The sequence below is a fragment of the Alosa pseudoharengus genome, unplaced genomic scaffold (genome assembly GCF_046254945.1).
Source record: "Alosa pseudoharengus isolate Yale_2024_CS ecotype anadromous, Long Island Sound unplaced genomic scaffold, YU_APseudo_1.1 YU_APseudo_1.1_scf_17, whole genome shotgun sequence".
NCBI classification, from domain to species: Eukaryota; Metazoa; Chordata; class Actinopteri; order Clupeiformes; family Clupeidae; genus Alosa; species Alosa pseudoharengus.
The window spans coordinates 30,591,936-30,615,674 of NW_027468640.1; the positions used below are offsets into that span (position 1 = coordinate 30,591,936).

The following is a 23,739-nucleotide window of genomic DNA, read 5'->3' on the forward strand; positions in this document are numbered from 1 at the left end:
ATCGCAATATTGGTGAGAAAAATCGCAATTAGATTTTTTTCCAAAATCGTTCACCCCTATTCCTTAGTGTTTCCTCACATCTTTTTTGTCATTGCATTTGTATTTGAGATTCTGGCACTAACGAGTGTTCATTTGCACCAACACCAGCAAGTGTGCATGGGAATGTATCATTTATGTATTCACAGTTTTTCTTCTGAACTACTTTGATTCTTAACCAAATCTGCATGCTCGATTTTGTGTGTATGTGAGAGAATGCGTGTGTGTGTGTGTCTGAGAGAGAGCGTGTGTGTGTGTGATATTGCTCTGTATCAGCAGTAATTGGTAGCCTCTACATATGGAGGCATAGGTGCCACGTTTACCCCTAATGTGCATAATGGACTGGGATATTGGCTGCTGTTGTACACCTTTCTATCAAATTTGGATTATGCCATGATGTATGCTTATCTTCTAATCCAAATAAAGAATTTAAATGTGTGTGTGTGTGAGAGAGAGAGAATGTGCATACGCGTGTGTGTGTGTGTGTGTGTGTGTGTGTGTGAGAGAGAGAATGTGCATACGTGTGTGTGTGTGTGTGGTAACTGATAGTAGCTGATTGATGCGCCTGTGAGCTCAGTCAGAGTACATGTAAGGCATTCTTCTTAGGAGACAAGCGGATTGTGGGCATTTTGACGGGTGACAGATAGTGGAATAAATAGCCTGGGAGGTGACCGATGTGCTCAAAGTACTGTTGACTGACATGAATCATTTTGTGCTAAAAACCCTGTGACAAAACCTAGGTTAAATTTGATAACTACCTGACAAATAGCTAAGCTATTTAAGGCCTCTTTGATTAGGTGCTTGAAGCAGCCCATTCTTCCATGATACTGTAGGTGTTCAGGGCTTAAAGTATCAATTCTCATTTGTGGAGTTTAATTAGTGCAGGATCAAGATGTTGAATGTCCCTAATTAGGCACATTCAGGACTCAGATCATGATTAGAATGTGGGTGTATCTGGGTGGCCTGCAGGTTAAATAGTGCTCTCCGTTCAGGCATATGTGCCCCTGTTACACTGAACAACAATAGTGACACATGCTTTTGGTGCATTAGATGCTGCAGTGTTTTGGAATAAAGTGAATGAAAACCACACTAGGAGGCCACTGTTTAAAAAAAAAAAAAAACTGTTTGTGTGATCAAAGTCCAATTCAAAAGACACTCATTTGCTGTTGTTTACTGTGATTTTAGGCATCTCTGAAAAGCGCTGAGATCAAAGATATTGCATGCTGTGTGTAATTTGCATTCAACCACTGGTGACTTCTATGGCTATATTAATCATGTTTGATGAATTCCTTTCAGGCCCCACGAATGTGGAAGAACCTGTTCAGCTGCTAATGAAGGATGCTGGTACGGTCTTTTTCCCCCCCCCCTCTACTCTCAGTGCTTTGAGCAGTTTGTCCTGAGTGCATTCAAATCAGAGTGAAATGAAAGACCCTAGTGCATGTGGATTTTTCTTTGTGGAGAGTCAATGCAATGCAATGCATGTGAAATGCTTCAGCTCAGTCTGTTCCCATGTTGACAAGACTTGTGACCGACCAAGCTGAAGATAATTGATTGACTTTCACATTTCAGTGTCTTGCACAGATTTCGTGCAGTGATTTGTCAGTAGGTTCACTGTCCAAATGACACTTGTTTGTTGCAGTCTACAATGCAGTGGGGCTGGCAGCCTACGAGCTGTTTGACAGCGTGGAATTTGATGTCTGGTTCAAGAACCAGTTACTGGCCGAGCTGCAAGTGAGCCACAACAGGTACCGATTGCCATGGCAACGATCATTGTTTCATTTCATTGACATTCTTCTCAGGTTGTCTATCAAAAACAAATATCAAACTTTAGGGAGAATTCTTCTCGCCCAAGTTTTCTCTGGGGGAAAGAATATGTCTGAATGTAATGCTACATTTGGAGTGCATCCTACAAACACGCCCACAAGTATCAACATTCATAGCAGCACAGCGGTATACACACGCCTACAAGTATCAACATTTCTAACAGAACAGCGGTGTGCACTATTATAATAATATGTTTAAATTTAGCCACAAACAGCAGTCATCAGGCCACTCCACAAATTATTTAGCTAGGATAACATGCTTCCTGGAGGCCAGTTTGCCATGAAAATATCTTCATTTTTGGCCAAACTGTTTTCAAGCTGTTGCCCCCCAATATTGCTGTGGCCCTACCTCACTTCAAGGAGAGCACATCTAGGGACACAAACCATACAGCAGCGTGGGGCTACAAACATACCAAGTTGAAGTGTTAGTTAGTATTTGATTTGATTTATTATTTAACCAGAAATTAGGGGTTAAAATGTAGGAGGGAAAAGCGACAAACGCCGTATAACCACCTGGGTGCAATGTCGGTCATAATAAATTGCAAAGCTGATGTCAGTCAACCAATACTGAAGGTTACAACCATTGTAAGTCCAAGTGTTTTGAACTGATTAACAGTCTTAGAAGTGAAAAGTCTTGAGTGTGCCCTCAAAAGAGTTAGATGAAAGGGGACAGGTTGATTATGCCAGGGAGAACAGAGGGAAGTGCCTGTGCAGTACAGCTGGGCCAATCCAGCTTCCCTTTTGATTCCTGGATGGCTGCTCTAAAAAAACATCAAAGCACACACACACACACACACACACACACACACACACACACACACAGAACCCCCATGTGTGATTTTATTTATTTATGTTTTGAAGGCAGGATCATTTCTCCTCCTACAAGCAGCATGTGTGTGCAAATACCTGTAAAAGCCAGTTGTTCTCCATCATGACATGGTTTTCTAAACAATACCACTGGATCCATGAAAATCTGAATGAAGTGTTATGACATTGTGAGGCCCGGTTTGTGTATTAAACATTGCACTGGTGTAGAGTGTAAGGAAGCCTTCCCTGTTTTTCACAACAACCATGTCATTGCTTTGGAAGAATAATGTGCTACTGTTTATTGCCATTTGTCAGTATTGGTTAATGTTGATCGATTGTCTGGTTTTGTGCTTAGGTATAAACTGATACGGAGGAGAGTGATATGGCTTATAGGGCAATGGATCTCTGTGAAGTTCAAATCAGACTTGCGGCCGGTGCTGTATGAAGTAATTCTCAACCTCATGCAAGACCCTGATCTCGTGGTAGGTGAAATCTTCCTTTTTTTATCTTTCTGTTATTATTATCAATGATGCCAAGAAAAATCAATGTTTGGGCCCCCACTATGCGATGCTCAGCATTGCCACAGTTTATCTCTGTTAGAAGGCTCTTATGTTGATTGCATGTTTAATGTATCGAGGGTTATATCTGGCACAAGATAAGAGCTTTTATGGAAGATTACAAGTCAGGGAAAAAAGATAAAGAAAATGTTTCTCATGTGACTCTCATGCATTGTCAGAGCTTATTGTTTTGAGCTAGTGTTTGAAAAGCACACTGATTTTTTTGTACACTCTTAGATACCAGTATGTTTTAGGGAGATGTGGTGTTATTTGTGTAGTGGTGCAGACATGTTTTTCCATGCATTCCTCAGGAGGTTGTGTGGTGATGTGATCTTGTCTAAACTATGACAGGATTTGTTGTCATTTTGTTTTATAAATGAGCTCACACAACAGAAAATGGAAGTGGAAATGTTTTTTTTTTTCGTGACTATAATAACCACACTCTGTGTTCCGGAATGCATCAAAACACTTGTCTGCTGCATAGCCACTTTGTTTCTCGTGTGTCTTGTGAGTTTCGGGTCAGGACATTTTCCACATCTCACTATATCTCACCCAACCCCCTGTTTGGAGTAGTGGTATTTGCCAATGTTTGGCACAGGTCCAATGCCGAATGGTGAGATTTAGAAGCCAGACAGATGGCGAGTTGCGGTGGCCTTCTGGACTCAACTGGTTTGGATGAATTCAGATTAGCTCCTCAGCATAACGGTTGCTAGTTATTTGCTAGCCTGTCGCGCTATTGCATCCCGTCAGACTCTCTCTGTTGTCTGTTCTTTCATCTCACCCACACAATAACTAAAAAGCGCCTCTTTTCAATAACGTACAGGTCGACAGGTGTCAATCTAAATCAATTTGAGTCAGGTACCGTAATAGAAGTGTGTGTGTGCGTGCTTGCGTGCCTTGGTGTGTGTGTGTGTGTGTGTGTGTGTGTGTGTGTCTCTGTGTGTGTGTCTGTGTGTGTGTGTCTGTGTGTGTGTCTGTGTGTTTGTTTGTGGCTGAATAATTTTTCTCTGCCTCTGAGCGGCGCTTGCTTGTTGTAATTCACCTGTGACCAATTAGCTCCATCAGCATCAAGGAATTTTGAAAGAATCGCCCATCTCTGCTGAGGCAAACAGAGGTAACAAGATGAGGACGAGCAGCTAGTCAGATCTGCCAGTGTGTGCGTGTGTGTTTATGTGCTAAAAAGAGTATTACATGCACAAGACTACAACTGAGTGCATATATAGGAGGAAGTACATCCTCAGTATTGCATGTTCACATCTAAATACGTTCTGTCTTTTCTCTGAAGGAAGATTCAGAGGAAGCTGAGCAAGATTTTAAAAGAGCAGCACCGAAGATTTAAGCTTGTTCTAGTTTTCAACACTTCAACACTACTTCATCTGATGTTATAGTTGTTTACATTGTTGTGGTGCTCTTGGTCTTTTTTTAGTTTCTCTCTGGTTAGTCTCCTGCAGGGCAGAATGCTTGGAAAGAAAAGTGTTGTGGACACACTGACAATTCCCTCGATGCACAAAAGGCTCTCAGTGCGCTTGTTTGTTACCAGTGGAGCGTTAGCTGTATTGTAATGGCATCTTCTGTTATATTCTGAACACTGAATACCTTGTTTGCCCAATACTAACATTTTTATCACACATAAATCCTTCTATTTATAACATGCTGATTCACTAGGTGCAACAACCAACTAGCTATGGTGATCACCATTTGTACGGTGGCGTTTTGTCCTCAGAGGTTCAGGATTCCACACATGTGACAGCAGGATTCATGTACGCCCCAAGCCATCGATCTTCCTTAGGTATTGATCAGCGGCCACCGCCGATCACTCATTCCTTTGAATCAATTCTGCCCACTCCAATTAGGGTGCCTCAGTCATACGACTTGGCGGCCCAGTTTTCAGATGAATTAATCAGACGTTTTTGTCATTTATTGTCAATTTTGAATGTGTTTTGCAGTCGGTGGGTCTGCATATGGTACTGATTTGTTTTATTGGTCCGTCATATCAGGGTGGATATGTTGCGTTGTCTCCACTTCCCTGAGCTGCATTTCTGAAGAAATTAAATGTTTGAAGTCCATTATATGATCGTGTTATATTGAACCACACACTCTGTTCTAAACGATGGACAACAGTGCTCTTGGGCACCCATAACCAGTGGTGAACCAGTCTTATATTCCAGTCCTCCCACTCCACACATTGCAGTCTTCCTATGGACTCTAGAAGAAGTTTCAATGTATGCAGATATCTCTAAGGCCAGTTTACTCAAAGCAAAAGTATAGTTGTATTGGAGTGGAGTTTATTGGAGTAGCCATTCGTCATGACGACGCGCAGTGCAATGTGCTCTCAATGTGCTCGTTTGTTTTCCGTTGGAGTGTAACATACGTAACGGCATCTTCTATTATATTCTGATCCTTACATCTTCACTCCGACACTGAATATCTCATTTGCCCAATAATAACAATTTTGACACTTGCATGAATCCTTCTTTATCGTAACGTGCTGATTCACTAGGTGCAGATCTTGTGGTTTATATTCAGCCCGGGATGAAGGTTGGGAAACAGTTGAAAACTGAAGCACGTACAAGATGAACTGCTAAGTTATAATTACACAGGCTAAGCATCGGGATCACTGCTTAGATGATTATGCTAATTGAAAGCCCATATGAGGGAGGACGTGGCGATGAGATGCGATGATAGCTGGGTGTTTCTGCAGAGTTTTTATTTATTTATTTTTTTACCGTATGCAGCCATGTCTGGTGCAGTAGAGCGCGTGGGCGGCTGTGTTTGTGGAGGAGGCTTATGGGTAGCCTGGGGGAAGAGGGCTCTCTGGATGTGCTATTGTTGAGTTGACTGACGGCAGGCTTTGTGGCGTTTTTTGAGGAAAGTGTCTGCACGCATGAGAACCCAGTAGCAATATAACCCCATTATCTCCAGCATCTACCACAGCAGCAGGCACGTGTGAGTGTATGTGTGAGTGTATGTGTGTGAGTGTATGTGTGAGTGTATGTGTGAGTGTATGTGTGTGAGTGTATGTGTGTGAGTGTATGTGTGTGAGTGTGTGTGTGTGAGTGTGTGTGTGAGTGTGTGTGTGAGTGTGAGTGTGTGCTTGTACATATGTGTGTTTTTTATGGCTGGTGTTTATGGCTAGCCTTTAAATCTGATTAGAGAAGAAACCTCCACAGCAGTCGAGTGCTGTCAACTCTCCTGAAGAGGGGAAAATGCACCCCATGCATTAAAAATCCCACTTATTGCTGTAGAAAAGGTACTTCACTTTGTATTCAAGGGGCACAATTTTAATCATGATTGACTTATCACTCGACACTGTGCTCACTTGGGTCCTTAGTAATTCACTCACAAAGTGTGAAGTTGAACGGATGAACGGTCCATGAGATATGCAAATAACACACACACACACACATACATAAAAACAGACTGACAGAGATGATTTGCTCTAAATGTTTGTGTGTGTGCCTATTTGTGTGTGTGCCTATTTGTGTGAGTGTGCGCATGCATGCTTCTGTGTGTGTGTGTGCCTATTTGTGTGAGTGTGCGCACACATGCTTCTGTGCTTGTGTGTGTGTGTGTACATATGTGTGTTGGTCAGTTCAGGATGTTGGATGTTTTTCATGGCTGCAATTGATTTAGCCTTGAACACTTGAGCTGAACACTCCACAGCAGCCAAGAGCTGTCAGCTCTCCTGAAGAGGTCAAAAAGGAACAAAAATATCACATTCCACAGCTGTGGAAAGAATCTGAGTGTTCCTACATCTTTTTTCTTATTGTTGTAGAAAATTGACATGCTTTTGCTTTAAAGGGACAGAACTTTAATCATGATCATTGACTAGGTTTTCATGCACACCATATTCTGGTTTGCTGTCTTTTAGCAATGTCTTTTACATTTCATCACTCGACATACTACATGTATGTGTTCCTCTCCACCCACTCCTGTCAGGGAGAGGAAGCCAGAGTCTGTCCTGTGGGGGTGGTGTGATTCTCAGAGGCTAAATGCTGGGGGATGATGAAGTTGCGTCCACCTGACATCCACCCTGCCCTCTCCCAGCAGTGCTCACAAACGTGAGGCCTTGATGCCCTCTCGCCCAGACATCTCACAGTTGTCACTGTTCTTTACTGACCCTAAAACAGTTTCCCTTAACAGAAGACCGTATAGGGAACCCAGCCCTCTGGCAAATTAATGTTAAATCCACCCGTCACTGAGAGATTATTTTTGGTCAGGAATCGCATATTTGAACCGCATTGATTACACTCCTCACTCTGTAGGTTGCAAGACCAAAACAGACATGCTAGCTCTTCCACTCTACCTCCATTTGTCATGAGTGTGTTTGGCCACACTGACTACACTGACTCAAGATTCAAGTTTTACCTTGTTTGTCACTTCCGTTCCCAGCTGGCAGTCATTAAAGCATGCGATTACAGGAAGCATGCCACTACATTAGATCACGTTAGAATAGGGTCTTTGCATGTACAGGTCGTTTGAGCAGAATATAACCGAAGACGCCGTTACAACACAGTTAACGCTCCATCGGAAAAAAGTGGCCGCATTGAGAGTCTTTCGTGGAATTAGCCGATTGGGGGGGGGGGTTATTGATTTTTTTCTGTGTTCGGTGCACTGCTGATGTATGAGAAAGCCCTCTAATGATGATCACGCCCCTTTCACCGTGCTTTTACGTAAGCCAAAACGCAAAGCACAAATCTCGGGCCTACCTATTGAAGGTATCGCATAAGCTATTAGACTAGACTCCATAATGTGCTGCATGTGCGACACAAAGCAATTAGCCTGACTGAGAGGACGGTCAGAGGCTCAGCTGCTTCAACGGGAGGAGGCCTGGATCTGTTCCCAGTTCAGTGGCCACATTGCTCTCCAGTCACACTTTGGAGGAGCCGCCTTTACATTTGCCCAGAGATCCGTCCCCTTTATTGTCAGCCATCTAGGATTAGCTTTCAATCCCGTGGGCAGACCAACAGTCCATCAATAGCTTAGCCCTTAAAGGAGTACCGTCACACCGGTGTGATGGGAATGTTGAGAAATTAACGTTCTAAAGAATATCTGGGTTCATTGAATTCAACATAGAATTTTAGAACCTTCAATTGTTGCGGAACTTAGAATGTTCAAAAACCTACACCTTTAAGGGTTAAGTATTTCCATCCGACAGCCGGGAAGGAATGGATTTCAAAAGCTTTGGATTTCCATCCACCGTGTTGTAAGACGACCCTGGCGGGTCTTAGACCCCGCCCTTCTGTTTTGCCGTGCCTGTGCCGTCTCTCGTGCTCTCTCGCGCTATTTCATTGAGCAGGTGATGATGGTCAGGTGCGCCGGATTGATAAATTCACTTGATTAATTTGAAATATGCGTGTGGCCTCCACGTTGATGTTTCATGCGTTGAGCCAGCATGTGACATAAACGGGGGAGGCCACACGCAGATTTCAAAATAATCAAGTGAATTTATTAAATAATAAGAGTAATGTGAACACAGACTAGATAATAATGATAATGTGGTATGGTGCAAGTCAGTATAAGGAAAGGAACCAAAAATGTCATGCAGAGTCAGTCTAGGGATTTAACAGATAAGCAACAAAGAGAGCCAAAGACCGGGAGGAGGAAGCGGCCCCTATTGTCGTAGTCGCAAGAGTCTTATACCCCTGTAAATCAGGCACCTGACCACCATCACCTGCTCAATGAAATGGCACGAGAGAGCATAAGAGAGAGAGGGGGAGAAGGCACAGGCACGCCAAAACAGCAGGGCGCCAGGACCCACCAGGGTCATCACAGATGCATTTTGCAGTTACCATTATGTGAACTTCAATGTTTGCTTTTAAGATGAAATTTAACTCCCCGATGACCGGTCCATGAAACAGGTCCTGAATTCTGTATAGTGTATTTCTAAGCCATTTTTTTGTGTGTTTTTGGGAATTTTTGACCATTCTTCCAGAAGCGCATTTGTGAGGTCACACACTGATGTTGGACAAGAAGGCCTGGCTCTCAGTCTCCGCTCTAATTTATTCCAAAGGAGTTCTATAGGGTTGAGATCAGGACTCTGTGCAGGCCAGTCAAGTTCATCCACGGTGGTACAGTCACACTCTCTTCTTTTCAAAGCATACTCTCGTGTGAGCCAAAAGGTCAGTTGAATGGTCCTGTTGAATGTGGGCTGTAGAGTGACACTTCAAATGGTTTCCACAGTTAATTCTTGGAAAGTAATGCTGGAGGTCTTCTGGATGTCAATCAATAGGATTGGACTGGTCTCTTTTCGCTCAGTTCCTTTGTAAGACCAACTTGACGACAGAGAATTGTGTTTGGGTCACTGCAACTCAGAAGCTTAGGGCAGCCGTGGCCTACTGGTTAGTGCTTCGGACTTGTAACTAGAGGGTTACCAGGTCGAACCCCGACCAGTAGGCACGGCTGAAGTGCCCTTGAGCAAGGCACCTAACCCCTCACTGCTCCCCTAGCGCCGCTGTTGTTGCAGGCAGCTCACTGCGTCGGAATTAGTGTGTGCTTCACCTCACTGTGTGCTGAGTGTGTTTCACTAATTCACAGATTGGGATAAATGCAGAGACCAAATTTCCCTCACGGGATCAAAAGAGTATATATACCTATACTTACTTATACTTTAGACCAGTTGAATGAATTCTCTGAAGCAGCTCGCATTCAAGAGGTTACACATTAATGCTGGGCACGCAGTTTAGCACATGTACTGCTTGCTGTGTTTGACATTTCAGTGTTGACACCGGATAGATTGAAAGCATAAATAAAAGCATAAAGCCCTCCATCGTTTGCTGTTTTTGGCTGTCACTCACAGATCTGTTTTCAGTCTGTGTTTAGATAAGAGACACAAATGTTAGAGCAGCGAGATCAAACACACTTTGTCCTCAACACCTTGTTTGGTGACGGTGGCTGTAAGCCGTCCTTGGTAAGGGTTGATCAAACATGTCATGCAAATGTTAGTCACCTGTCCAGTCAGTGGTAGGGTGTGAGAAAAGACTTGTTATAATCAGACTTCAGATGTTTTCTCACGTCAGGGCATAGCCTTTATTCGTGGTCAGATTCTGTATTGGTCAAGAACAAATAAATGTAGCTGACAGTTTTAGTTCAGGTCAGAAGTTAGAATGAAGTAACACAAGTATCGATCTATCTATTAATCTATCTATCGATCTATCGATTGAGTTCAGTTGGGGAGGAAGTGCATTCCCTGTGAAAGGAGTCCGTCTCCGCTCCAACAAATAATGGGAGCCGTTCAGCAGGGAGGGCTGGGTTGTGTTCAGCTGATAAATGGAGCAAGACCACAGAACCAGAGGAGGCAGCTCATTATTTACACAGTGGTAGAGAAAGTGAAACTGCCAGACCCACATCAGGCCCCTGGAGGCAGAAGTTAGAGAGTTTGTAACAAGGTTGGAGAAAACAAGGTGGAGAAATCATTTGACAAATTTTCATACTAAAATTAAATTTATTGACAAACCAGGTATAAAACCATGGGATTTTACTGTGGCATTGATGATTTCACTAGTATTAGTAGGCTATTGGTATTGACTACTAAATGTCTGTTATTGTGACATCCCTAGAAAAAACACAGCACCACATCAGTGATGCTATGATGACGCATAGACTCTAGTGTAGTATTCTGGTTTTGCCACACATTATTATGACCGCCGCGCAGCGAAGCGGCGGTCATATAGGTTTAGTCAGATTTTTTTTCTTTTCTTTTTTTTTTCTTTTCTTTTTCTTTTTCGCATGCCCAAATTTCCGTCAATGATTTCCGGGACACTGAAAGACCGGGGTACACGAAACTTGGTGGGCATGTAACCTCACATGGATAGCATGGAACCATCGTTTTTCGTTTTGATCTGTAGCCCCCCCGCTGGACTGGACCCCCCGAAAGGAGGGTAGGGCAGACACAGTTTTCTGTGAATATCTCGAAAACCGTAGGGTTTAGGAGGACCATTTTTTTTTGTATGTTGATCTCAAGAGGCCATGTCAACCCATTCCATAACCACTCATTTCATGTATAGCGCCACCTAGTTAAACACAAAAAAGTAAAAATGAGGTGTTGTAATCGCAGGTATCTGTGACCTAACATAGTCAAAACTGCACGAAATTGGAAGTGTAGGATCATTGACACCCTCTGAATGCACGGCAAGTTTCGTGGAATTCCGTTAATGGGGGGCCACACAATAAATTAATTTATGTTACTATACACCAACTGGCCTGTAGGTGGCCGGAGACAGTTTTCTGTGAATATCTCGAGAACCGTAGGGCCTAGGAGGTCCACCTTTTTTATGTATGTTGGTCTTAAGGGGGCATGTCAACCCATCCCATTACCACTTATTTCATGTATAGCGCCACCTAGGATCATTATGACACCCTCCGAATGCATGCCATTAGGGGGGCCTTACAATAAAATAATTTATGTGTACATTTAGTGACGTACACCAACAAGGATTCCCGGGACACTGAAAGACCGGGGTACACAAAACTTGGTGGGCATGTACCCCCACATGGATAGCATGGAACCGTCATTTTTCGTTTTGATCTGTAGCCCCCCCGCTGGACTGGACCCCCTGAAAGGAGGGTAGGGCAGACACAGTTCTCTGTGAATATCTTGAGAACTATAGGGCCTAGGATGACCATTTTTTTCCGTATTTTAGCCTCCAGGGGTCATGTTAACCCATTTCATGTGCACACATGTGCACAAACAGATACACACACACACACACACACACACATACATTCACAGTAATCATACGTATGACACATATTCACACAGTAGACATATGTACGCTTGCATGCACAGGCACATACGCAGGCACACACACAAGCACGCACGCACACACACACACACACACACACACACACACACACACACACACACACACACACACACACATAACATAAACATAACACAAACAATCAAGAATTTCTCAGAATTATGAACAGGCAAGATGGAGGTGGGGTTGTATAAAATTAATTTTACATGTGAAATCTATGAACTAATAATGTTTTGGTACTTGTTGTCTAGCAGATACCAGTGAGAATTGAGTGTGGATAATGCAATTTAGTGAGACAGTTAGAATCATATAGGCCTTTCAGCGTGATTTCTTTTTGTGGAAAAAATGTGCTGGACTGGGCGGCGGTCATATTTTGTACCGCTCTGCGGTACATCTAGTTCTGTCTGCCATAATATGTGTTTGCCTTGAGCTGAAAAATTTTCTGTTGTTCTGTCATGGTGGAGAATGGCTGTCTAACAGTAAATGATCAGATACCGATTCAATTATCTCTACAAAGCTCCACAAAAACTCAACTCTAAATCTCGAGAACAATTGCAGTATGTAAACTTGGAAAGGAGTCATTATCCATAAGTAGTGCTGGGCGGTATACCGGTTCACACCGTATACCGGTGTATGTTTTCGTTATGATATTAATTTTTAATATACCGCCATACCGGTGTATTTGATTACACAACGTTTGGAACGCTGCGCCGCGCGACAGTGATTCAGACGGGACTTTTTTCACACGCACGCATGGTGCCACTGTGAGGCATAGTGAGGGTAAACACAAAATACCTGAAGTTTTTCCCCTGAAGTATGACCCTTAAGGCTCCTTAGATAAGGGGTTTATTTAAGGGTGTTGCACAGAATACCTTAAATTGTTAATTTAGTTAAGGAAAAACGTTAAGGGATACTGCGAAAGGGATTTACCGTCACGAAAATTCTATTGAGATTGTTCAACAGCAACTAGCTGGCTAGTAGCCTACTATATTCTTAAGGTGAGATGAATGATAAGCTCATTAAACTTCACTGTGTTTGGTGGGTTGCTAACTAACGACATCACTGATGTCGTTAGTTAGCAACCCACCAAACACAGTAAAGTTTAATGAGCTTATCATTCATCTCACCTTAAGAATATTCGCTGAAATTATCCAGGTAGCAAGTAAAGCATGTTATAGACATGCACTGAGCAATACAAGCTGGCTAGTTAGAAATGATCCTGACTGTCATCAGTGCACCGAAACGAACTTTTTTGTTAATGTTTTGCCTAGCGAACCGAACCGAGCTCATGGCTAACATGACATCCACATTCACATGAAGTTAACGTTAGCCTACCACTAACGTCATGTAAACCACACAATAACAATAAGGCATGTTTCTGATAGGCCTACTGTATTTGACAGAGTAAGCATATTAGCAGAGAGGTTTCATTTTAAATTGTATAATTTTCAAAAAAGTATAAAGTTGCACAACTTTTTGTATTGGTTTTATAGGCTACAAGATGTTTGTGAAATTTGCACAGTACAGTTCTGTATTTTGACTGCAATTGTCTTTGCATTCTGATTAGATTCTTCATTAGAATCATGAGTGGCTTTTTGTAAACAGCATCATTTTCTGGGGCCATGCAAAACTGCATTACCACTAGTGTGGAGTTATTCTACATCATGACAGTAAAATAGACCATCCTTAGTCAATGTACTGCAGCAATTCCTCCCTCAACCTCTAGAAAATGCTGTGAACATCTGATTATGCATGGGAAAAAAATACCGTCATATACCGTGAAACCGTAAGAATTTAGAAAAATACTGTGATATACATTTTTGGTCATACCGCCCAGCACTATCCATAAGGTGATGCTTGCCACATTAAATCAGTTTGCCCCTGTTGTCCAACAGACATCACATGGATCACATCACATGGAAGAACTTTTTCTCAGCTTTTAAACAATGTTAGCCGCTAGTTGCTGTGGTAAACGGTTCGTGAGAAAAGGAACTTTAATTGAATCATATTATTCTACATATAGTTCTGCGCCCATCTCCCTATCCATTAGTGTTGTCACAATACCAAAATTATTGTTTCGATACCGATACCAAGTCAAGAATTGCGATTTCAATACAACAAATAAAAAAAATTTGATTTGATTTGGAGGCCCCCACCGCCTTGTCATCAGTAATATTGAATATAGTGTGATCATTCACACTAGTGGCCATCCTAGATTTTGCTCGACCCGCCACACACAAACACACACAGAAAATGATTTGCTTTTGTCATGTTTCTATTTTATATATTTTGGAATTCATATAAAAGTGTATATATTTTGCTAATAATGTTTAGTATTTTATAATCTGCATAATAACTAGTAGCTAAAAATATTTAGTCATTTGAACACTGATTTAAAACTTTTACACTTAGGCATATTTTTAATGTGGTGTGTAGTTCTAGTTGAGTGCGCATTGGTGGTGTGTGTAATTGAGTGCCTGTCGCTTAGCCTTCAGTCTCACGGTTTTAGGCTAGTAAAAAATAGTTGTATATAGTGCATAACAAGGACATGTGGATGCAATTCGTTACGCTTTCTGATCTAAATCTTCCTGGGATCATAGAAGAGATTAGTGTAATTAGTTAGCAAGGAGCTCTCTCCAGATGTAGAAGTAAACCTAATTCCCATAGCCTAGCTACATGCATGTATCCAACTTTGGGCTTTGTTTCACAATGTGTTTAAATTGTTCAATACATGATTTCATAAAAGGCCAAATAGAAAATAAATGTTAAATATAGCTTGATGTCTGTAAATATTAAGATCAGATGGTTTACAGTCCTATGTAATGTCATGTTTTTATGTTTTTGTAATGTTTCATAAAGTGATGCAGGTCTACTGCTGTGAATATGCTAAAAACAACTTTGATCGTTTTTAATGTAGCTTACTGTATCGTTAACCTTGGCCTTGATGCCCTGACATGTGGCCTTTGTGCCCCCAGGCAAATATACCCAGCTGAAGGCCAAGTGGTCTTGGCCCTAAAATTATGAAATTCCAGGCCTGGTTGTGTCTATTGTGATGCACTGTTCATTCTTTTTTTTTTCTCTTCACAGGTACGGATTGAAACAGCCACAACTCTCAAGCTGAATATCCTTTTTAAATGTTTATTTTCTGTATTCTAAGCTCACAAGGGGTTCTTTGGAAAGCAGCCATAATTGTTTTTCCAAAATCAGTTTTTGAAGGTCTATAAAACAGGACAAAGTCTTCCCTTTTGTAACATCTGAAAGAAAATGCATCTGTTCTATTTTCAAGCAACTGAAAGGCTATCTGTTGTCACTTAGCCTCTTTGTTTATAATTGCAATTGCAAAAAGCTTAGTCTAGACGTGTTTGATTTCATTTCAAAAGGTGATATTTTGTTTCCCAGTTATCTGAACCACTAACATAAACAAGCCACTATCTTGGCAGTGAAGGGAAAAGTATGAGGAATGATTTACTTAAATCCCTTCACAGAAAGTTGGCATGCAGAAATATCAAATGTTGGCACTTTCAGTAAAACTGAAAATTTAAGTCTGTGAAGAAGCAGATAGCGTTTTCAGCTTTATCATGCGCCATGTAAATAGGTGATAAGGCCCTCTGCAACAAATGGCCAGGCAGAATCAGATAGGAAATCCACAGATATAGACTCCCAGAGGAAATTCCTGTTTCATTTACACTTTGACCTTAATGCCTTCTTACCCGTGGATGATTTTGAGTTTCGGACAGAACAGTTCTTACCGGTAAGACACTTTAATTGACATTTGCCACCAGCCATCTTTTAGAAACCGCACACACCCATTTTTGATCCCAAGTTTGTTCAAGTTTATTGTTTATAGTTTATAGGATCCCCATTAGCTGAGGCTTAAGGGCCCGTCCACACGGAGACGCTTTTTAGGTTAAACGCAGAGGTTTTGCTTCGTCTTGGCCGAGCGTCCAAACGAATCCTGTAAACGCACTGCCCGAAACCGCACTTTTCTGAAACCTGGTCCCAGAGTGGAGAAATCTGAAACCGTAGCCCGTTTGAATTCGTTTAGACAGCTAAACCGCACATCCTGCTTGCGTATCGATGATGTCATCGCCACACCTCAGCTGCCCTGGACTTGCACTTATAGTATTGCCTAACAATACTAGTTTTCATACATGACATTACCTACGATTGTACTCCGTAAGATAAATATCACAACTGGTGCTGCGCAGTGCCGATAGCTTATGACTTGGTGGACTGAACACTGTTTTTCCCCAGTGTTTTTTAATGCATTCTAGCTACTGTCAGTGACGCGAGAGAACTTAAGTTATTAGGAAAGTGCGGTGTAAGTTTAGGCTACATTAATTTGTGCGTAGTGCCAGTGTCATTCATTTATTTTACATGTCTTACAACATATATACATGCATTCACAGTGGAGTGAAATCAGATATAAGCATACAAAGACGCTTAGAACTCACGTTAAGCCGGTAGCACACTGAATGCAAATGCGCGATTTGATGCAGGCAAACGTATTGACTGTTACTAACGAAGGTTTTATAGCAATATTATAAATGTGGCGACAGAATAGCCTAGAATTTGGGTAAGCCTTGCGTTTAGTAGCCTAATTGCGGTGATAGCCAAAACTAATGTGAATCACGGACTATCCTACAACCAAAGAAAGTAAAGGCGATTAGCCTACCTGCGTTAGCCAAATAAAGGACGGGACAGCACCCTTCACAAACCGTAAAATAAAGTTTATTAGTTTTACAGTTGACTACAGTTGACAGTTCACCATCAGTCCACACCATAGACTGTAAAAAATAGGTCCACACAAACAATTCTGGTTTCCTTGCACTAGCCATTTCGTCATAGCCTATTCTGTCTGTTTGTAAAGCACAAACTTTGGTCAATTTCTGTAAAGAAACAGTGCCACCTATAGGCCTGGGGTATATAGTAACGTGTTGAGTCGTGTTGAGATGGATCCGTTTGGACGCAAATATTCTTGATGCGGTTTCAGGGAAGACGGAGGGAAAAAAGATCGGTTTCGTACGTGTGGACTAGCCCTAAGTCCCAGCCATTCTTCTTGGGGTCCAAAAGGGCATGTGAATATCTTTGTAATTTGTATTCTTTTATGTATTCTAACGTTCAATCAAAAGAGAATTGAAAACAACTGAAAGACTGTAAGAGATTAAGTGAAACATCAAAAAATAGGTTTCATGAGACTGTTGGTCATTTCTGCTGTGTCCCTGAGTATTCTGTCGCATGCTGAGAGTGTCTCCTGTTCTAATCAGTTTGATTGTGTGCTTTCACCTCAAGTACCTGGAGTCCATCTTTGGACTGCTCTTCCAGCTGCTCCAGCAGGTCACGGAGTGTGACACCAAGATGCAGGTCCTGCACGTCATCTCCTGTGTCATTGAGCGAGTCCACATTCAGGTGAGTGCCCCCTCTTCATCCCAAAAGGTGAAAGGTCAAATGTCAACAGGCCAGCAACCTTGCCCTGCAGCACATCCAGTCCCTGGTTTAGATAGCAGCACTCCATACACAATATACAACGCTTCTTTTATAGATTTTTAAATTATATTTGTATTTATATTATCATGTTGAAATATATTGAACATAAAGAGTATATATTTCAGCAAATACTAGTCAACAACAACCTCAAATGTTTTTATTTTGGATTCATTTAAACATTATTTAAACCTCAGTGGTAGTACCTATGTTATACAAATACAAATCTGCTGCGTCTGACCTTGCCACAGATCCGGCCTTACGTGGGCTGCCTGGTGCAGTACCTGCCCCTGCTGTGGAAGCAGTCGGAGGAGCACAACATGCTCCGCTGTGCCATCCTCACCACCCTCATCCATGTCGTCCAGGTACGTCCGCCACACGCCCTCACACCCAATGATCCAATGACTGAAGTGGTTTCCTCTGCTGCGCACACTAAATATTGTAAAAGAATATTTGTTTGTTTTTTTCAGTCACTTTGTCAGCCTATATCAGTCACATGATATAGTAATGGGTTTCATGCCTGCAGTAGTGAGTCAATGGTGGTAAATCATGTCATGTCTTTGTGTGTGTGCGCGCGCGTCTGTGTTTTTTGATGTCACAGCAGAGCTGCCATCTTTCCAAGTTGCCTAGCGGTCAGGATAGGCCCCCTACCAACTACAGCTTAAAAGGCCTAGCAGTCAGGATATGCCCCCTACCAACTACAGCTAAGGCGGCCTAGCGGTCAGGATATGCCCCGTACCAACTACAGCTAAAACGGCAGCTATGCTGCTCTTACTTCCCAAAAGACAAAAGTCCCTTTCTGTCCAATATGGTCAATTTATTTCATATGTACATAAGAGAGATGTTAAATTCCTAGTGCTATAAGTAGGGGATTTCCCATTGTGGCCAATCAACAAGCAAACCTATTTACCATTAAGACAAGATCACCAAACAAGCTTCCTTTGTAGGCATAAGGCATAGGCAAAAACATCTTACATTTAAATTTACTACATGATGTACCTTGTAAATAAAACTTTTAAAACTAGTCAAGGAGTGTGAGCCAATCCCTTGTCTGCTTCACTTTGGAAAACAATCTCTATTATTTTCTTGTGAGTGCTAAACCAAGCCTTAGGCATATTTGACAACCCCTGTCAGCCCAGTGATTTTAGCAGCACCTTTTCCATTGTCCTTTACAAGTGTAGTGGGGCGGGGGGGGGGGGGGGGCTTTTGTTATTGCATAGTTGCATATTGGGCAGCAGTGGCCTACTGGTTAGCGCTTCAGACTTGTGACTGGAGGGTTGCCGGTTAGAACCCCGACCAGTAGGAACGGCTGAAGTGCCCTTGAGCAAGACACCTAACCCCTCACTGCTCCACGAGCGCCGCTGTAGCAGGCAGCTCACTGCGTCGGGATTAGTGTGTGCTTCACCTCACTGTGTGTTCACTGTGTGCTGAGTGTGTTTCACTAATTCACGGATTGGGATAAATGCAGACCAAATTTCCTAGTCCAGATTGAATCTTTTCTGTTCTGTTTTCCTCCAGTTCCCTGAAAAGAGTTAGCCTTTTCTTATTTTTGCCACATACGTCCACTGGTGAACTATAAATATTTAAATGGTTGTGCCTTAATGTAAATTCCATGTTCCGTCTGAATTTTGGTCCCAAAACACATTACCTACGCCGGCGTTCGCTCCATGACCTCACGGCGGCGTTTGCTTCATGAGCGCACGAACAGTATCATGCAGATGCCTGCTGCCGATTTTCAATAACAACTACTGTGGACCTTTGACAGCGGTGGAGATCTAATTTGTATTTTCCTCTACACCTCTTGCTACGCTGCGGTTAACCTTGTTTAGGTGCAGAACAGATTTCAGTTATTGTGTTGCTCCCCAAGCTGTTACTTTTTTATTTTTAATTATTTATTTATTTTCCCCCCTGTGTCCTTTCCACTCTTGTGTTTACATGCCAAGCAGTTGTACAGCTGGCCCGTTAGATAAGGACAAGGTGCTGGACAGAACTCGGGAGGGGGGCGAAAAAAGGGAGAGAGAAAAAAAAAGCTCTCAAAGTCTACTAATCTTCATGTGTCTTTCTAGTCTTGACGCCATTAGTCTAAATATCAAAGCTTAAATCAGAGTCGGATGAGTTCAAATCAGACATCACATTTGGCAGTTGCGACTTTTGAGCAGTTTGGCACTAGAGCAACTCAGCAGGCTATATTTGAGACACACTGGTTGAAGTCTTAAAGACTAGACTACTAAGACTTACCCTTTACATCAAGCTCTTTTGATGAGCAAATATGCTTTAATCAATTCTGATTCTGTCTGCCTCTGTACTCAAATGTGCTCTTTCAAATTTGGCAGACCTCAAGTTGAATTCATAATGAGAGGGAATCTTGTCACTTCCTCTGTTTTAAAAGTGCTCTCGCTGTTGTGACTACTATACTCCTGCAAAGTGTTCTCGCTGTTGTGACTACTATACTCCTGGAAAGTGTTGTCTCTGCAAAATGGCCGTTGGTGACATTTGCTCAAGGATGAAGGCTAAGGTCACGCAGAAATGGCAAAGCGATTGTAAACAGATGGTGACTCGAGCAGACTTGTTTTGAAATGTTGTGATTTTCGCTCCCACCCACAGGGCTTAGGAGCGGAGAGCAAGAACCTCTACCCCTTCCTTCTGCCGGTCATTCAGCTCAGCACGGACGTGTCGCAGCCACCGCACGTGTACCTGCTCGAGGATGGCCTGGAACTCTGGTACGGATGTTCGATAAGTCCGAAAGGACACTGCTACACAGTGCAGACTCAGGGGATACGCACTGCTCCGTTGTTTGTATACACGTGAAATGACATTTATCATTTGCACTGATCACAACATACAAAGTGCCACAATCCAAAGATTTGGCATCAATTTCACTGATTTCAACTCAACGTTGAGAATCTAAATAGGATATTCCTTTTGACATATTTATGTAAAATTGTATGTGATTGAGAATGCCCTGGCCTTTGCACAGTACTGTGCATATACAGAACAAAATATTTACTCACTGAGATTCATGAAACACACAAATGTACCGAGTAATGTTAAATCCACCTACTAAACACTCATCAGCTTTCTGTAACTGAGAATAGTCTTGAAACGCTCCCTTTTCCGTCTGCAAGAATCATGAGTTTTTGCAGCAGTGCAATTTATGTCGCATGCTTATTGGATTCTTCGTCTGGTGGCCCTCCCCTCCCCCCACGTCTTCTTAATTACACACCCAGACATCCATTTAATCATCCTCCATTATCCCCCCCCGTAATTACCTCCTTACACAATAAATATGGAGCATACATCTCCCCAAAGGCCAACTGCAGTGGCAGCAGCAGACCCTCCCCTTCATTGAGAGTCTGTTCAAACGGTCTGTGCACCCAGGTAGACGGTCTTTAAACAGCAGAGCATGTTCAGGCCCCAGTAGCCATTTATCAAGATCTGGACATTGGCCCCGCTGTCTTGCCCTCCGCCATGACCGCCACCCCCGTCCTGTCCACCGTGTTTCACTGGCTCTCCAGCATTCAGTTTGCAGTCTCTCCTTTCTTTTCTCTCTCTCTCTCCCTCGTTCTATCTGTTCTGTCTCTCTTTTCATTTTTTCTTACTTTCCCCCACTTTTCCGCTTGTGCAGTCTTTCTCCCTCCTTGTTCTCTCCTCTCTGCTTTGTAGTCAGTTTCTACACACAGCCGCTGGCAGCAGATCCCATAAATCAGCATTATGCAACTCGTAATGAACTGAAGCTCACTCCATATCTCTGCAATTTGGTCGAATCATGTGGAGATTATACTAGGAGAGTTGACAGCTAACTTTTATGATGCCTAATGCTTTTTCCCCCTCAATGCTGCAAATGCATATTTAAATCTTTTCATGGTGTGTCAGAACAAGACACTATGCCTGTCTGTAGTCTAAAAGGCCATTTCTGGTATTTTTCCCCCAATGTCATTTTCACAGACAAGGCTCTTTTTAGTTAGTTTTAGATCACATAGGCATCACATGTAGTCATAGAAACAAACACATATACCGTAAAACTCCAAATAATAGCCCTGGCTTTTATTTTCCCAAATCGCCAAACTGCACCGGCTAGTATTAGAGACAGGCGTCTATATGAGACAGGCCTTTAATTCCCTTTACACAAAACTTTTCCTCTGCAAAGATGGAAAATAGTATCAAATTAATTATTTCAAACACACTGAATGTCTACCTATATGACTAGGCTATCTGATGACAATTACGGATCATCATTAATTTAGTGTTGAGATGTTGTTCATTGAGTGAGATACAGTAAGATCCAAATAGCGGGGATAGCCAGAACAGATGAAACACGTTTTAATTAAACATAATCTATAAAGAGATCATATCACACTGAAAGCTCATATTTTGTCACTAGCAAATAGCCTATATCGGTCCTTTGTCAAATACAGTTGCATTATCAGCCCTGACCAAAACCGTTCAGAAATTATTTATGCAAAAGTGGAACGTGCTTAATGTTTAATTCTCCCTCCTTTTCGGCAGGAATGAAACAGCATGAGAGAGCATGAACCATATTGTTTCTCCCGTTTTGTATTTGCCAAATTTGACAACAGTCTACATTCAAATCATAGCCTACTTCCAGGCGCGCGGGAACATATTTTTGACCAGGGGTGCTGAATAACAAAATAATCATGGATATCCGACGATTTCTCCCCCAGCATATGATTCGAATTTAGACAGCTAAATTCGCCATTTCACCGTCGTGTATGAGTAGGTCTAAGAGTGAGAAGTTTTATAATGCCCTGGGCAGCCACATTCCACTGCAACTATGCGCAGCACTTGCCACTCCGACTCATCAATAAAAACTGTGCTCGCACACACCAGTCCCATAGAAGCGCACTTGACTTTACATAGGTCTGCACTCCAGCGGTAGACCTGCGGGTCCCGACGCAAAAGAGTGCAGCTTTTGAAAGCTCTTTGCGGGAGCGGGCGGGATGAGAGAGGTGCGTTCGCGGGTGCGGGACAAACCGATGATTCACTGCACTCCCACAAATTACATATGTGCGTAAAATTAAATATGGAAATTATTAAAGTACTGTTCATAACTATAGTTCAGTTCTGTTAGGCAGCATTAAAAAACGGGGTTTAAGCACAACTGACGGATAGCAGGCCTATATTGTCGTTTACGTGGGTTCAATGTGTTCCTGCTGCTCATTGTCAAAAATCGAAAGCATGACAGAGGAAGAGGGCACCAGACTAGGCCTACTTCAGTTGTTAGCCTACATTCAGAACCAAGAAACTGACATCTGGAGTCTTTCTCAGGTGTGTGCTCCTTTCGTGAGACAGAAAGAAAAACTGAATAGGCTATCCCTCCTGCATGCGGGCTTTAGCGGGCGGGAGCAGGACATCATGTTACAGATGCGGGCGGGAGCGGGACTAAAAATGACACATTAATGCGGGAGCGGGACAGAATATTGCGGGAGTGGGCGGGAGCGGGACTGAAAAATCAGTCTCGCGCAGACCTCTACATCATTAACCTATTTCAATAGGTTATATAGCCAGAGAATGTAGCCTAGTCTAAGGTATATAGCCTAGTCTAAGGTATATTCCTTTTCTGACTTATTTCTCTTTATCGCCATGGCATTTAGAATAAAGAATAACGTTCGCGAACCGTTCTGGTTTTGTTGCCAGCATAAAAACAAGCTTACCATCGGCCTATCCGCAAATTTTAAACACAAGGGATGAATTGAACGATGACGAAGTCGGACATATAGGCATAGTTCATATTGGAAAAAAAGTTATACAATTTGGAACTCTAGCTTTTCCCCACCGCAGTCTTTTAATGCCATCTAATCATAACGTGCGCAGTCTGCGCCATACTTAAGCCCAAATCACACCCAAGATTCGCAACGAGATGAGCAGCAACTTGATGCAACATTCTAAAACCTTGCAACTGTGACCAGACATGTGAATGCTTTGCGACGGCTTGTAACGACGTGCAACATCTAATTCACACTGCTGTAACCTCCTTTCTGTACACGGTTTCGTGTCATTGCGAATCTTTAAACAGACGATCTGACGGGTTTTAGAAGATTAAATACAACCCAAAACTAAAAAACAGACCAGGCCTCTACTGGAGACCGGCCTTTAACCCAAACCTGTAGCCACGCCAGGCGTTTAAAAGAGACAGGCGTCTCTTAGGGACTCGGCGATTATTTGAAGTTTTAATGTAGACCCTTTCAATCAGTTCCTAGAGGATTTCCGGTTGAAATGTTCAAAACCAATGCAGATACCTTGAAATGAAAA

The 23,739-nt window shown here is 42.4% G+C and overlaps 1 protein-coding gene across 1 annotated transcript in view; it reads left to right on the forward strand.

Moving 5' to 3' along the window:
* The window catches only part of ipo11 (importin 11), an 86,181-nt gene that overhangs the window by 33,270 nt on the left and 29,172 nt on the right, over positions 1-23,739 (forward strand). The window contains exons 14-21 of the mRNA XM_076289286.1: positions 1,333-1,380; positions 1,676-1,781; positions 3,022-3,148; positions 15,073-15,106; positions 15,696-15,736; positions 17,278-17,394; positions 17,721-17,834; positions 20,074-20,189. Of these exons, the coding sequence (XP_076145401.1) occupies positions 1,333-1,380; positions 1,676-1,781; positions 3,022-3,148; positions 15,073-15,106; positions 15,696-15,736; positions 17,278-17,394; positions 17,721-17,834; positions 20,074-20,189 (703 nt within the window). The remainder of the gene's footprint in view (positions 1-1,332; positions 1,381-1,675; positions 1,782-3,021; positions 3,149-15,072; positions 15,107-15,695; positions 15,737-17,277; positions 17,395-17,720; positions 17,835-20,073; positions 20,190-23,739) is intronic.